We start from the raw sequence: 12,872 nt of genomic DNA on the forward strand, positions 1-12,872 counted from the left end.
TGTTTACCAGGAACAGTGAATTTGATTGGGTGTATTTTAAGGTCAAAGGTGAGACACTTAAAGGGACTCTTGGACATTCTTGAAATGATTCCATACATTTATTGAGATTATTTATTTCATATTTCGTGAGGTCGCATGTAAATTATCAGATTTTGATAGACCCTGGTTATAAACAAACATACCAAAACACCGTTTATGATTTCGGAACAACGCACGAAGACAATGTAACGTAAACAAGCACTCGAGTACAGTCATTGTCATGTGATTGCGATAGCTGCACCGACATCAGGGACTGACGTAGATTTGTTGCGTTTTCAATCGAGGTTAGACTTAAACTTGATTATCGTGTTCGTCCACAAACAAGGCTGGACATATTGTTGCTATGCTGTGACCGATAATGTTGACTCGATGCACCAAGATATGACTGACTCAAACTTTTCTATCGTCGACGTCTATAAAATCGCAGCATCGATCGGACAAGAACTAGAAGTATTGATCGAAAAATGTGGTCCGGATGCTGTTGCAGGTCTCATGCCCAAAATAATCTCTTGTTTAGAACAATTCGAGATCGTGATAAAAAAATATGAAAATCATAACGTAGATATCGAAGAATGGGCTGTACGGTTAGAACGACTACAATCGGAATTCGTCTTAAACCAAGAGGAACGAATCAAACTAAACAAGGTATTGTTTTTTATATTGCTGTTTTTCATTCAAAGACTGTCCATGACCGACTTTGCTAGTATCGTTATTGTGTGCAACAATACATTCCCATTATATAAACCGCACCCCTTAAAGAGCGCCCTTACATATCTGATGTTAACTATCCAATGATATATAACTTTATAAACACTCAATGGTTACAAAGAAAAAAGAAAAAGTGAGAAAGAAAAAGATGCAGGCAAACATCGTTTTTCAGAATTCAACAAGACAATGGAGTGCAGAAAACTGTAAAGTACTCTCAGCACAACAAAGACAGTTCCTTCATCTTTTATAAATATTAAAAATTTTCTTGAATTAAACTGAATTGAGATTTTCTATTGGATCATTGTATAACATTGTGCTCGTTGATTGGCTGTTTGGATTCAACTTTCATTGACATTTATAAACATTCATAAAGATGAACGGAATGCATTTGTTGTAAATAATAATAATAAAAATATTAATGTATAATAACCTCATTGCCTCTGTGTAAAAAGATATATATAGGATAAGTACAGCAAAAAAAAGGTTTTGAAATACATGTAATAACAAGATATTTGTAAAAACCAAAAGAATATAACTAGTATTCAAATATTAAAGAAATCTTTGTGCTGTGTAAATATAATTGGCAAGTTCTATAATTATGCCAGGATCTTTGCTTGAGAGTATATATGTGAACTGTATATTTTTATTTTTGGATGAAAGTAGTGTCATAATTTTTTGGATGAAGTTTTCCCTGTGTGTGTTATATTTTGGGCAATTCAATAGAAAATGTTCTTCATCTTTAATTGAATTTGTGTCACAATTATTGCATATTCTTTTGTTTATAGGTTTCTTAGAAAATGAATATCTGCCTTCCTCTATTGCTAAGTTATGGTTACTAATTCTAAATTTTTCTCTTATGAGTTCATTCAAATATGGCTCAAAGATGTATTCCGTTTTAAATTTAGCATATGTTCCCAGTTTGCTATTTTCTTTGGAAATCATTTCCTTCCAGAAACTGGCATATTTATTTTCAAGAGAAGTTTTTAAAATTTGATTAATTTGATCTTTTTGTTTCATAGTGATTTTTTTTTCTTTTATGAAGTTTAGTGAATTGTCTTTCAATATTGTATGTATTGCATTTAGCCATTTGTATTGTATAGTATTGTGTTGTGTTTGTTCTAGGTATGCCTGTTTTGTAAGATTATCATCTGGGAGTTTCTTTATATGCAACCCGTAATTAAAAGCTTGAACTTTTGCACTGAGCAGTAGTGGATAATGACCCACCTCTGCTCTTGATGCTAAGTTACAGGATTTTCTATTTATTTGTAAGATTTTTTTGCAGAATTTAATATTGATTTTTTCAATTGATGTTTTGTCCCATTTAGCATTGTCCTGAATGTCTTGCAAGTCTAGGGCCCATAATTCTGAGCCATAAAGCAAAATTGGTTTTATGTAAATGTTTATTTTTAGTTTTATGTCTAGATTTCCTAAAAGTACTTTGTTCTTGATGTAAATCGATTTTCCAGCTTTACCTGCTAAATTTGACATGGCATCAGCAAAACTTCTATTTGATTAACATTTTATTGATATGTATCTGAATTGGTATTTTTTTTCTCAATGTTGAAGAACCAACGTATCAAATTATGATGTGTATATATGCTTTGACTTGATTACAAAATTTGTCCTGTTAGAGGGCACACTGTTGACACTGCACCATATATGGCTGCAGGTAAAAGTTGTGTTTTAATATTCTATTGGCTTTAAGTTTATTTTTCCCTGAGTTATGTGTATTTCTGTTTTTACTGATTGAAGGAGTTGCAGAAAGCGGAGGAGATCAGGCGAGATGAAGCTAAAGAACTTGTGAAAATGGTCGATCAACTGCAGCAAGACAATGACTATTTGAAAATTAGGTTGTCAAAACAGGCTGGTGAAGTGAGCCATGAAATGGGTTAGTACTGGCAAAAAAGTGTAGGTAATGGAGTACTGTATTTTCTTTATTAGTAGCACATGTGCTTTACGTACAAAATATAAAGTATCATTATTCTGGATACAACACATGCAATTTTTGGTTTCTATGTGCTTGTATTGGAGAAGCACTTCTATTAGAGAAAATACGGTATTGATAAGGTGCAGTAAAAAAGTTATGTGATTTTATTTTTGGTTGAACTCTGTGTTGATCAGGCATAGCTTGGGTGTGTGGCATAATATTAACACTAATAATATTAAGACTGGTTTCGAGTCCTGTGGCTGCTGAGTGTCCCAGTTTTGATAATGGCATCAAGTCAAGTCCAGGTGATGTAACCTGTGCTGTTTTTGACCTCTGTGCACACAGTCCTAATATCCTTGTTACGAGTATCAGATTACATTACCACAAATGGTGAGCAAAATTTTGCTCAGATAAACAATCCTTGTTCTAAATGGGGATCAAAATTTTCTTTAAAAAAATTAAGGGTTGACCATTTTACGATGAAGAGGCAACTTTCCACATACACATTTTTTGTTTTACACTTTTTTTTCAATATATATCGATATATGTATTTCCATACAATGTTTCAAAAAACTTTAAAATATAAATATTAAGTAGCAGCTTTCTTCTACTCACCCAGTTTATGGTCTTCACATAGAAATTTAGCTAACTATTAATGACAGTATTTCCCTTCTTTTCACAACAGCCAGGGCACAAGAAGACCACAAAGTAATGTATAAACTGAAAGAAGCGGTTGATCGGCAACGAGATCAGATACGAGCCATGGAATTTGATCTAAAGCAGAAATCTGCTGATATTGAGGCGGTATGTGTGTCATAAGTTCAGTATTGTGAAATGCTATTTCTGAAAACTGACAATATTTGAGTTCAAATATTTTTTATTGTTATTTATTGTTATTTTTTTTTTTTTTTAAAAACACAACAACTACTCTCATATCCTGTTTATGGTGTCTTGATTACCATTGTAATATTTGTGTAGTCATGTACAGGACACTCAACTATTTCACAAGAAAAGAATACTTTTACCATTATTGGTGTGGCTTACATTCAAGGATTATGTGATAAATTTATCATCCGAAAATGTTAAAATCCCAATTTTATATCATATCTTAGTTTCATGAATTTATTTTATACAAATATTCATAAAATTCAAATGATGGTCAGAAACCACAATCACTACTGTTTAGGATGCATGGCCGTAAATTGGCTAATGAATGAAAACTATCTGCAATGACTCATGGGTAATGGGATCGTTTCAACCGTATAATAAATCGCTCCTGTTTTTAAACAACATGTTATTTATTTTTTTAAATTGTATGGTTATATTGTTGGACTTTCAATTAATGGAATAGGCTTCTATGGATTTGAATTTAGCATGAGTATCTTCCGTGGTAAGTGATTTATAAATATTTTATAAATGTCCATAAAACCAATCATGACTTCATGAAATGCACAGTAGAATATATTATGTTATTAATTATGTAGCTGCAGTTGCAGTTGGAACGACTGATCAAGGTAAACCAAGACTTGAGAAGAAAACAAGCATTTGTCCAGAGTCAGTCAACATCATTGATTGATCAGAAAGTAGAATTGGAAGCGCAGATACAAACTCTACAACAAGAAATCAATCTACCCAAGCAGGAAGTGAACCAAAATGAGGAGGTCAGTTTGAGCAGTTAAAACTATACGCTTCTTCAATGTAAACATACTTCCCCCCCACCAACCTGTGCTCGATTTGGCCACCATAATTTGTGATTTACATTTTATAATTTACATTATGGTTGATTAAAATGCAACCATATATAGGGTTGCAATTTAATTGGAGTTTAAATAAATTCTTTTTAATTACAACTCAATATAGGATTGCATTAAAAATGAATTAAATTCAAGGTAGTAGAAATAGCATCATTTAAATTGTAACTTGATTTAAAATGGCTTTAAAGAACAGTGTTAAGAACAGAGGGTAAGGAATCTATAACTTTGAGCTATGCAAACATTGGTTTAGTGGGGGCTGCTTGATTTTCCTGATTGGTTGTGTATTAGACATTGATAAACTATAAAACATTTGTTTAATCTAAGTTTACACATCATATGACAATAAAAATATAAATTGAATGGCAGAATGTCATATAGAGTACACACTTCTAACAACACAAGTACCTGCAAACCTCAACCAATGTTCCAATATGCGATTTACTCACACAAGTTACAAGACTTTTCCTTTTGGTGTCCAACCCTATGAACTTGGGCCATAAATGAAAATCAACAACTGATGCTTATTCTCTGAACAGTCAGGTTAGAGTTTATCTCAATGCTAAAATCAGAATGTTTCAAATGATACTGTGATTTCCCCTTCAGACTGTAGCAGTTACAGCAACAAAAGAAATGAAACCAGAGATAAATATGGATGGTAAACAACTCATTGATCTAAAGGATCCAAATAGACCAAGATTTACTAAGTCAGAACTAGTAGAGGTTCTTACACAGAGAGACAATTGGAAAGCCAGAGTATTTGAATTGGAAGAGGAATTAAAAACATTGAAGTGAGTATTGTCAGTCAGCATTCTTACCATATATGGTGAAGTAAGTCATGATTGGCAGTCAGCATTCTTACCATATATGGTGAAGTAAGTCATGATTGGCTGTCAGCATTTTTACCATATACGATGAAATAAGTTATGATTGGCTGTCAGCATTCTTATTATATATGGTGAAGTAAGTCATGATTGGAGGTCAGCATTCTTACCATATATGGCGAAGTAAGTCATGATTGGCAGTCAGCATTCTTACCATATATGGTGAAGTAAGTCACGATTGGCAGTCAGCATTCTTACCATATATGGTGAAGTAAGTCATGATTGGCAGTCAGCATTCTTACCATATATGGTGAAGTAAGTCATGAGTGGCAGTCAGCATTCTTACCATATATGGTGAAGTAAGTCATGATTGGCTGTCAGCATTCTTACAATATATGGTGAAGTAAGTCATGATTGGCAGTCAGCATTCTTACCATATATGGTGAAGTAAGTCATGATTGGCTGTCAGCATTCTTACCATATATGGTGAAGTAAGTCATGATTGGCAGTCAGTATTCTTACCATATATGGTGAAGTAAGTCATGATTGGCTGTCGCTATTCTTATTATATATGGTGAAGTAAGTCATGATTGGCAGTCAGCATTCTTACCATATATGGTGAAGTAAGTCATGATAGGCAGTCAGCATTCGTACTATATATGGTGAAGTAAGTCATGATTGGCAGTCAGTATTCTTACCATATATGGTGAAGTAAGTCATGATTGGCTGTCAGCATTCTTACCATATATGGTGAAGTAAGTCATGATTGGCAGTCAGTATTCTTACCATATATGGTGAAGTAAGTCATGATTGGCAGTCAGTATTCTTACCGTATATGGTGAAGTAAGTCATGATTGGCAGTCAGCATTCTTACCATATATGGTGAAGTAAGTCATGATTGGCAGTCAGTATTCTTACCATATATGGTGAAGTAAGTCATGATTGGCTGTCACTATTCTTATTATATATGGTGAAGTAAGTCATGATTGGCAGTCAGCATTCTTACCATATATGGTAAAGTAAGTCATGATTGGCTGTCAGCATTCTTACCATATATGGTGAAGTAAGTCATGATTGGCAGTCAGCATTCTTACCATATATGGTGAAGTAAGTCGTGATTGGCAGTCAGCATTCTTACCATATATGGTAAAGTAAGTTATGATTGGCTGTCAGCATTCTTATCATATATGGTAAAGTAAGTTATGATTGGCAGTCAGCATTCTTACCATATATGGTGAAGTAAGTCATGATTGGCTGTCAGTATTCTTACCATATATGGTGAAGTAAGTCATGATTGGCTGTTAGCATTCGTACCATATATGGTGAAGTAAGTTATGATTGGCTGTCAGTATTCTTACCATATATGGTAAAGTAAGTTATGATTGGCTGTCAGTATTCTTAACTCATATGGTAAAGTAAGTTATGATTGGCTGTCAGTATTCTTACCATATATGGTGAAGTAAGTCATGATTGGCTGTCAGCATTCTTACCATATATGGTGAAGTAAGTCATGATTGGCAGTCATCCTTAATACTTGCTAATGTTCTTACACCATAAACTTGATTATTGATATTTCCTAATGAATGGTGAGCATGGGATTGTTGAAGCTAATGTGTGTCTGTCTTGCAATTCACTTATGCTTTCCTTCTCTTAGAGAAAATAACAAAGCACCAGAAAATGTAAAATTGATGCATGTCAGTTGTTTGCCAACTTATAGTGTAAGTAATTATTTTGAATTAATTTTCTTGTCTATAGGGCTGATGTTGAAATTGAGAAAGACTATGTAGTTGTAGTGGATGGTCCTAGTGAGAGGAAAGAAGTCGTACACCATGAATCTGGTATCAGAAAACTGTGAGTTATTTTGTCTTAATTATTATTAACACCATTAGAATATATCATTTAATGCCAATTTGTTTGACATTTACACTTTGCTCTTTCTCATATTCCTTGTTTCGTAATCACAGCATATCATCGTATGAAAATATTATATATTTCTTATCCAATGAAAGCAGCATTAATGTATACTGTGGAATACTTTATTTTCGCTGGAATTAATTTTCGCTGAAAAGACTTTTTGGGCGTTTTGTATGGAATTTATTTTCACTGATTTTTGATGAGTTTAATGTGAAATATAGGAAAAAAAGTATATTCGCTGGATTTTATTTTCACGGAATCATCCCTTCAGCAAAAATAGCGAAAATAAATTCCAAGCGAAAATAAAGTATTCTACAGTAATTTAAATCGTGGTCAAACTGTTGTGCTTGATATAGGTTTTGTGTGATGTATACAATAAAATATAATGTGTGTTTACCCTAAATTTCAACGTGCACTACATTATGACGTTAATGTCAACTTTTGGCACTTTCTACAAATTGATTTTTCACAGTCTGCTCATTCTCATCAGGAAATGTTAATAAAAAATGAATAACCTTTTGATTAAAAACTAAAAGCCATATATTAAACAGACTGTATGGTCCAAAATAATTATGAAATTTAATGACAATTTTACAGAATGAGAAAATAGTTTTTAAATATTTGTAGAATTCATATTAAAAGGTTGGTGGCTGTTGTGATAATAAGCGTCTGAATGTGTCCAATTCACATGCATAGTAGGGAACCTATATTTAATGCCCATGGTTGCAACAATAACCACTCTTTATTAAACAGACATTCAGCACAATGTACAATACTTTCACAACAATTTATTGAATTGAACTCTTGGTATACTTTTTTCAACATTACAGGTTTCGATTTTTCGGGCACCAAGAGAAGAAAAAGCAGGAGGACAGGAAACCTGCAGAAAGTGAATCAAGAAAAAAAGATGGTGCTAAAAAAGAGTCTGATGAAGCACACAATGAAATTGTACTTCATGATAGTGACCTCTCGTCAGAAAATAAGGCAACTGAGAACCCGGCCGAGAATCCAATTGCTAATACCACCAATGATTCCAATGCTAATGTCACTATAAACAGTCAAACAAAGTCAGGTAAAAAACAAAAGTCAGTGACTTTGAGTGGATTTGGAGAGCCATTACCCATCATTAGTCCAGAATATGAAAATGTGATTCCTCCAAATCCAGATTCACTTGCAATGGCTGACATTCCACATGATTCTGATTGGAGGAAAAATAGGCCACATGATTTCCTGCATGGAATGATGAATCTAATAGTGTAATGAGAAATCATATAATTATTACAATTCAGTAATATTTATTTTGTTTTTTATTTCAAACATTTCTAATAATACAGTGTCAAAGTATGTTTTAAATGGTGCTAAGATGTCAACGAAAATTACACATCATGACAAATGACAAATGGCTATCCAGGATCTTAATAAAAATAGGGTCTAATTTTTAAATACTTTCAAAATGTTGGCGACTCTTGCTAGAAGTTGCATATAATCATATTTACTTAATAATGCAACAATTTATATATTTTATATATTCAACAATATTTACATTTAATATATTTATTCCAGCCTTTCAAACCTTTCATTTTATTCACACCAGAGTAGTAAGGTTTTGCTTCTCATCGTTGCTTTTCTCAGTCAAAAACCTGCATCTTAGACATTTTTTGATGCCTAATTTCATTCACTAGTGAAGTGCGCCATATGTGGTAGAATGAGAAAATGTTCATTGCATATTTCAGTTTTAAATGATGCTTTGAGATAGATGTTACTTCTTTAATGTATGTATTCAGAAGCATGTATTTAATAACTGTAAACAAGTTTGAACAAAACACAAACAAAACATTTAAACTGCATAATTTTTCACTTTTCCCTTTGAGAAGCAAAACTTTTTTCGGGGCCTCGGATAACCCCCTACTGGCCACCTTTAGTGTTGGCTAAAGTTCCAGTATTGTTCGCTACCTTTGGTGCTTAGCCAATTAATTTTTCTGCTACCTTTGGTGTTGGTTTGTTTATTGCTAGCATATTTTAGTGCTTGGATTAGAAACTCGCTTGTATGTCATCCCCTTAAACATGCCTTTATATATCATCAAATTTTCTACCTTAACAATGTAATGAACGTGTTATTTTGGCAAATTGAATTATAATATTGTGTAGTGCAGTGCAGTGCTAAATAACAGTCAGAGTCTTCACATTTTCTGTTGTTTTATTTTTTATGAAATATTCATTCATATTTTTAATTATTTATGAATATTTACTTAAATGGACTTTGTATTTCTTTGTACATACCTTTGTATACCTCTACACTGTATTAGCACCTTACAACACATTTTCAAATCATGTTCATGCATGTACAATTTCTTTATTATTTCACAAAACTAAGCTATTATTCGTGCCAGCATGGAACCCACCTCATATTTTATAATCTATCAGGATTTTGCAATACATTATAATATTATACTTAGATATTATTTGAAGTTGCAATATTTTTTAATTTTAATAACTGCAATTCAATACGAGCACTGAAAGTAAACATTTTCTATTATTGTTTCAGGTGCAAGCAATGTAGAACAGGAAAATGACCTCCTTATCCGGGACGTTGACAATCAGTATTATGCATAAATTATTGATGTAATTGAAGTGAAAGATATGAATCTAAATGGTCTTTGAATGTTTTGGTCATTACAAAGCATTTAATTATTAACTAACTTTTTTGTTATAATCCAGAGATATGCAATAAGATTTCTTAATAATATAGTGTTATTTTTTTAATTTGATGTTTCGAGAATTTGTATGAAGAGGTAGTCTTTCCATAATTACAGGAATGGTGCATTATGGTTTACATTGCTAATATAAATCACTTCTATTGTACGTTTCAGTTCACACAGTTTATAATGTGGATATTTGATCTGTGTATGTCCATGAATTGTTTTTTTTAGAGATTGTTTTATTCTAATTGACTTATTACAAGATCAACCACCCTGACTTTGCGTACTCCTGTCTATGACATGTTGACATCACTTGAGGGCGCTACATATATTAAAAGGTGTATGGTGACTTTGAATCCTGCTGTACCTTGTTATGTGACAGCTAATATGAGAACTGTGTTGGATGGCAACTGACATCAGTATAGAAGTTAAAGAGCGGTGGTCGTTACGCGCAAGATATGGGTCTCGTATGAACAATGTTGAGGAAGGTATCAAAGGAGTCATCGACGATAATTAGCGCATGTCACGCCCTCATCAAAACTCGTCTTTGTGATTTCCATTGGAAGAGCACATTTAAAAAATCAATGTTAATCAATACAAATGTTACACATGCACGACCACCATCCTTTAACATGGTCAGTGTGATTCACTGTGCACTCATCTATCGATGAGGGCGCACTATTAAACTTTCGTTTTCCACGGGCTATATTTAGAAAATCACTCTTGCATGTTTCATTGTACTCCAAAATATCATATCTGGACATCACATAGTGATGCAAGTCATCAAATGTTTTTTTAAGCGGAATATCTAATAATCTTGTGCATATGTATTACCGGTATAGTATTATAGCCATAAAATACCGATACTCAGCAAAGCAATAAAGGTGTTTTTTTAACTAAAGTTTTTTATCATTCTGTATGTACTTAAACACATGTCAACTTTGCCAACATTTAGTTTGGCATTTCTGTGGTACCATTAAAAAATTATCATTTTACTTTTTACTCAAATATACTGATATATTTTGTTATTTCTTCTGCAAAATATACACTTTTATTACTGTCAGTTTTGGATTTTTTTATAGTCCCCGTTCAGACGCAAAACTTATGTTTTGACCTCCGTGCATATGTGCGTGCGTCCCACCCTGTATCTTGGAAATGCCTGGACCAATCACATTCAAACTTCACAAATACATCATACATAATATTATATGTATGCACGTCAATTTGTTTCACGATCTTATTCAAGATGGCTAAATGGCGGCCATTTTTGTGCTAAAAATCATCAAAATCAAGCATTTCCCAGCTGTTTACAGATGGATTTTGTTCAAACCTTGTATATACGTTGGACATCATAGAACCTTGATGCACATCATTTTGTTTTTCAGATACATGTAAGATTCAAAATGGCTGACTGGCACGCATTTCGTTTTAATGAATGTGCTTGTAGTGCCATATCTCTGACTTGCTTAGACTGATTACAGTATGTTAAAATTTTAATAGATATACAGATTTATTGGTTTGACGATCCTATTCAAAATGGCCGAATGATGGCCATTTTTGTGCTAATAAATCATAAAATATCAAGCATTTCTGGATAAATTTTGTTCAAACTTGGTACATACATTAGACATGAGTTCCTGATGCACGTCATTTTATTTTTCAGATCGGATTTAAAATGGCTAACTGGTGGCCATTTTGTATTAATGAATGCAGCCTTAGTGCCATATCTCTGACTGATTATGTTCAAATTTTATATATTCATTATACACTACATGTATTCAAAATGGCTGATTTTGTTTCAACCAATGCTGTTCCAGAGCGATATCTCTCAATACTCCATACAAATGTCAATCATTTTAATGTTAAACAATCATCATAATCATATTCCTGACATGTTTATGTTCCAGCTATATTACTATAAACAAAACTATATATCTTAAATTCGATAACGGGGACTGTGCCATGCATGGCTTGTCACTGAATCATTTCTTCAGCGAAAATTAATTCCAAGCGAAAATATTCCACAGGACTTAAAGCGTGTTTGAATTTCATGTAAATAATGTATTTTACATGCGCTGTATACATCGCTATGAGTTTCATATCAAACAGGACGCGGCGTGACGACTAGTTTTATTACTGTAAACACATCACTGTAATTATTTATTGGTTTTTAATTTTGCTTTTTTTGCCCATAAGTAAAAATTAAATAAATGTGAACATGTAAAATAACAATAGAACTCATTGTTTCCTTGACAAATTTATGAACTTAATTTGCTCAAAGCATCAAAATAGTGAAATTAAATGTCAGTGAAGATAAATGATTTTACAGTAGTCATTAAGGTGATGGAAACTTTTACTCGACAAAATATGAAGAATTTGTTGCACTTTCAGGATTTTCACGAATTATTCACATCCATCCTCAAATGTTAATGATATTTAACCATTTTGATTTGATTAAGTCAATGTAAAAATACACAAGGCTAAGAAGAATTTGGGTTTATGTGTAATGAGTACCATGGCTGTAGCAATATTTGCATGAACTTTATCCTTTGTTTTAGGGCTATGTATGCCAGGTAAGACTGAAATAGTCTTTTCATCGTGTATGTGATTTTAACAAATCAGCTCTGTGCTTTGTAGGGTTATATTGGTGAATTGCAAAAGTCAAATTTAGAATTAAAAGCAGTATTTGTGAATTGTATTTTTATATGGATGACAATTTTGATATTTTTTTGCATTTTTAATATTGTAAAATTTATGTACAATGGCAAATAAATTGTTTTTGTTAGAAAGTCTTGTCAGAGTTTGTATAAATCAGTAATTCGATATCTTCTATTCAGATCCATGCCAGTGTGAAGCAGATAGTGGTTTCCCCAGACATGTACAACTTGGTGGTAATATTTTGAATATGCATATAATTTGCATAATTACTCAAAACAAAAATTGTTATGATTAGCATACCCAAAATTTAAAACATTCAATTACACATTTACAAAACTCTTCTTGCATGAAG

At 32.6% G+C, this 12,872-nt stretch overlaps 1 protein-coding gene across 2 annotated transcripts; it reads left to right on the forward strand.

Annotated features, from left to right (window-relative positions):
• The first annotated feature begins 36 nt into the window (after nucleotides 1-36).
• Nucleotides 37-12,651, forward strand: LOC102805903 (RILP-like protein 1). 2 transcript variants are annotated; one of them, XM_085491705.1, is made up of 8 exons: nucleotides 38-684; nucleotides 2,500-2,635; nucleotides 3,360-3,478; nucleotides 4,159-4,335; nucleotides 5,032-5,216; nucleotides 7,005-7,100; nucleotides 7,994-8,235; nucleotides 9,709-12,651. In XM_085491705.1, the coding sequence occupies exons 1-8, from the start codon at nucleotides 409-411 to the stop codon at nucleotides 9,774-9,776; spliced, it is 1,299 nt and encodes a 432-aa protein (XP_085347831.1). In that variant the 5' UTR covers nucleotides 38-408; the 3' UTR covers nucleotides 9,777-12,651. The 2 variants fall into 2 exon arrangements, with proteins under 2 accessions (XP_085347830.1, XP_085347831.1); XM_085491704.1 differs by having other exon boundaries at nucleotides 37-684; nucleotides 7,994-12,651.
• The last annotated feature ends 221 nt before the right edge of the window (nucleotides 12,652-12,872 follow it).

This window comes from Saccoglossus kowalevskii, chromosome 16 (genome assembly GCF_978046115.1).
Source record: "Saccoglossus kowalevskii chromosome 16, keSacKowa6.1, whole genome shotgun sequence".
Lineage (NCBI taxonomy): Eukaryota > Metazoa > Hemichordata > Enteropneusta > Harrimaniidae > Saccoglossus > Saccoglossus kowalevskii.

Excerpts from the sequence above, each read along its gene's own strand:
- LOC102805903 (XM_085491704.1), top strand. The coding sequence starts at position 409 with ATGCACCAAGATATGACTGACTCAAACTTTTCTATCGTCGACGTCTAT. Across the intron at positions 685-2,499 it reads AACGAATCAAACTAAACAAG|GAGTTGCAGAAAGCGGAGGA; the intron begins GTATTGTTTTTT and ends TACTGATTGAAG. Across the intron at positions 3,479-4,158 it reads AATCTGCTGATATTGAGGCG|CTGCAGTTGCAGTTGGAACG; the intron begins GTATGTGTGTCA and ends TTAATTATGTAG.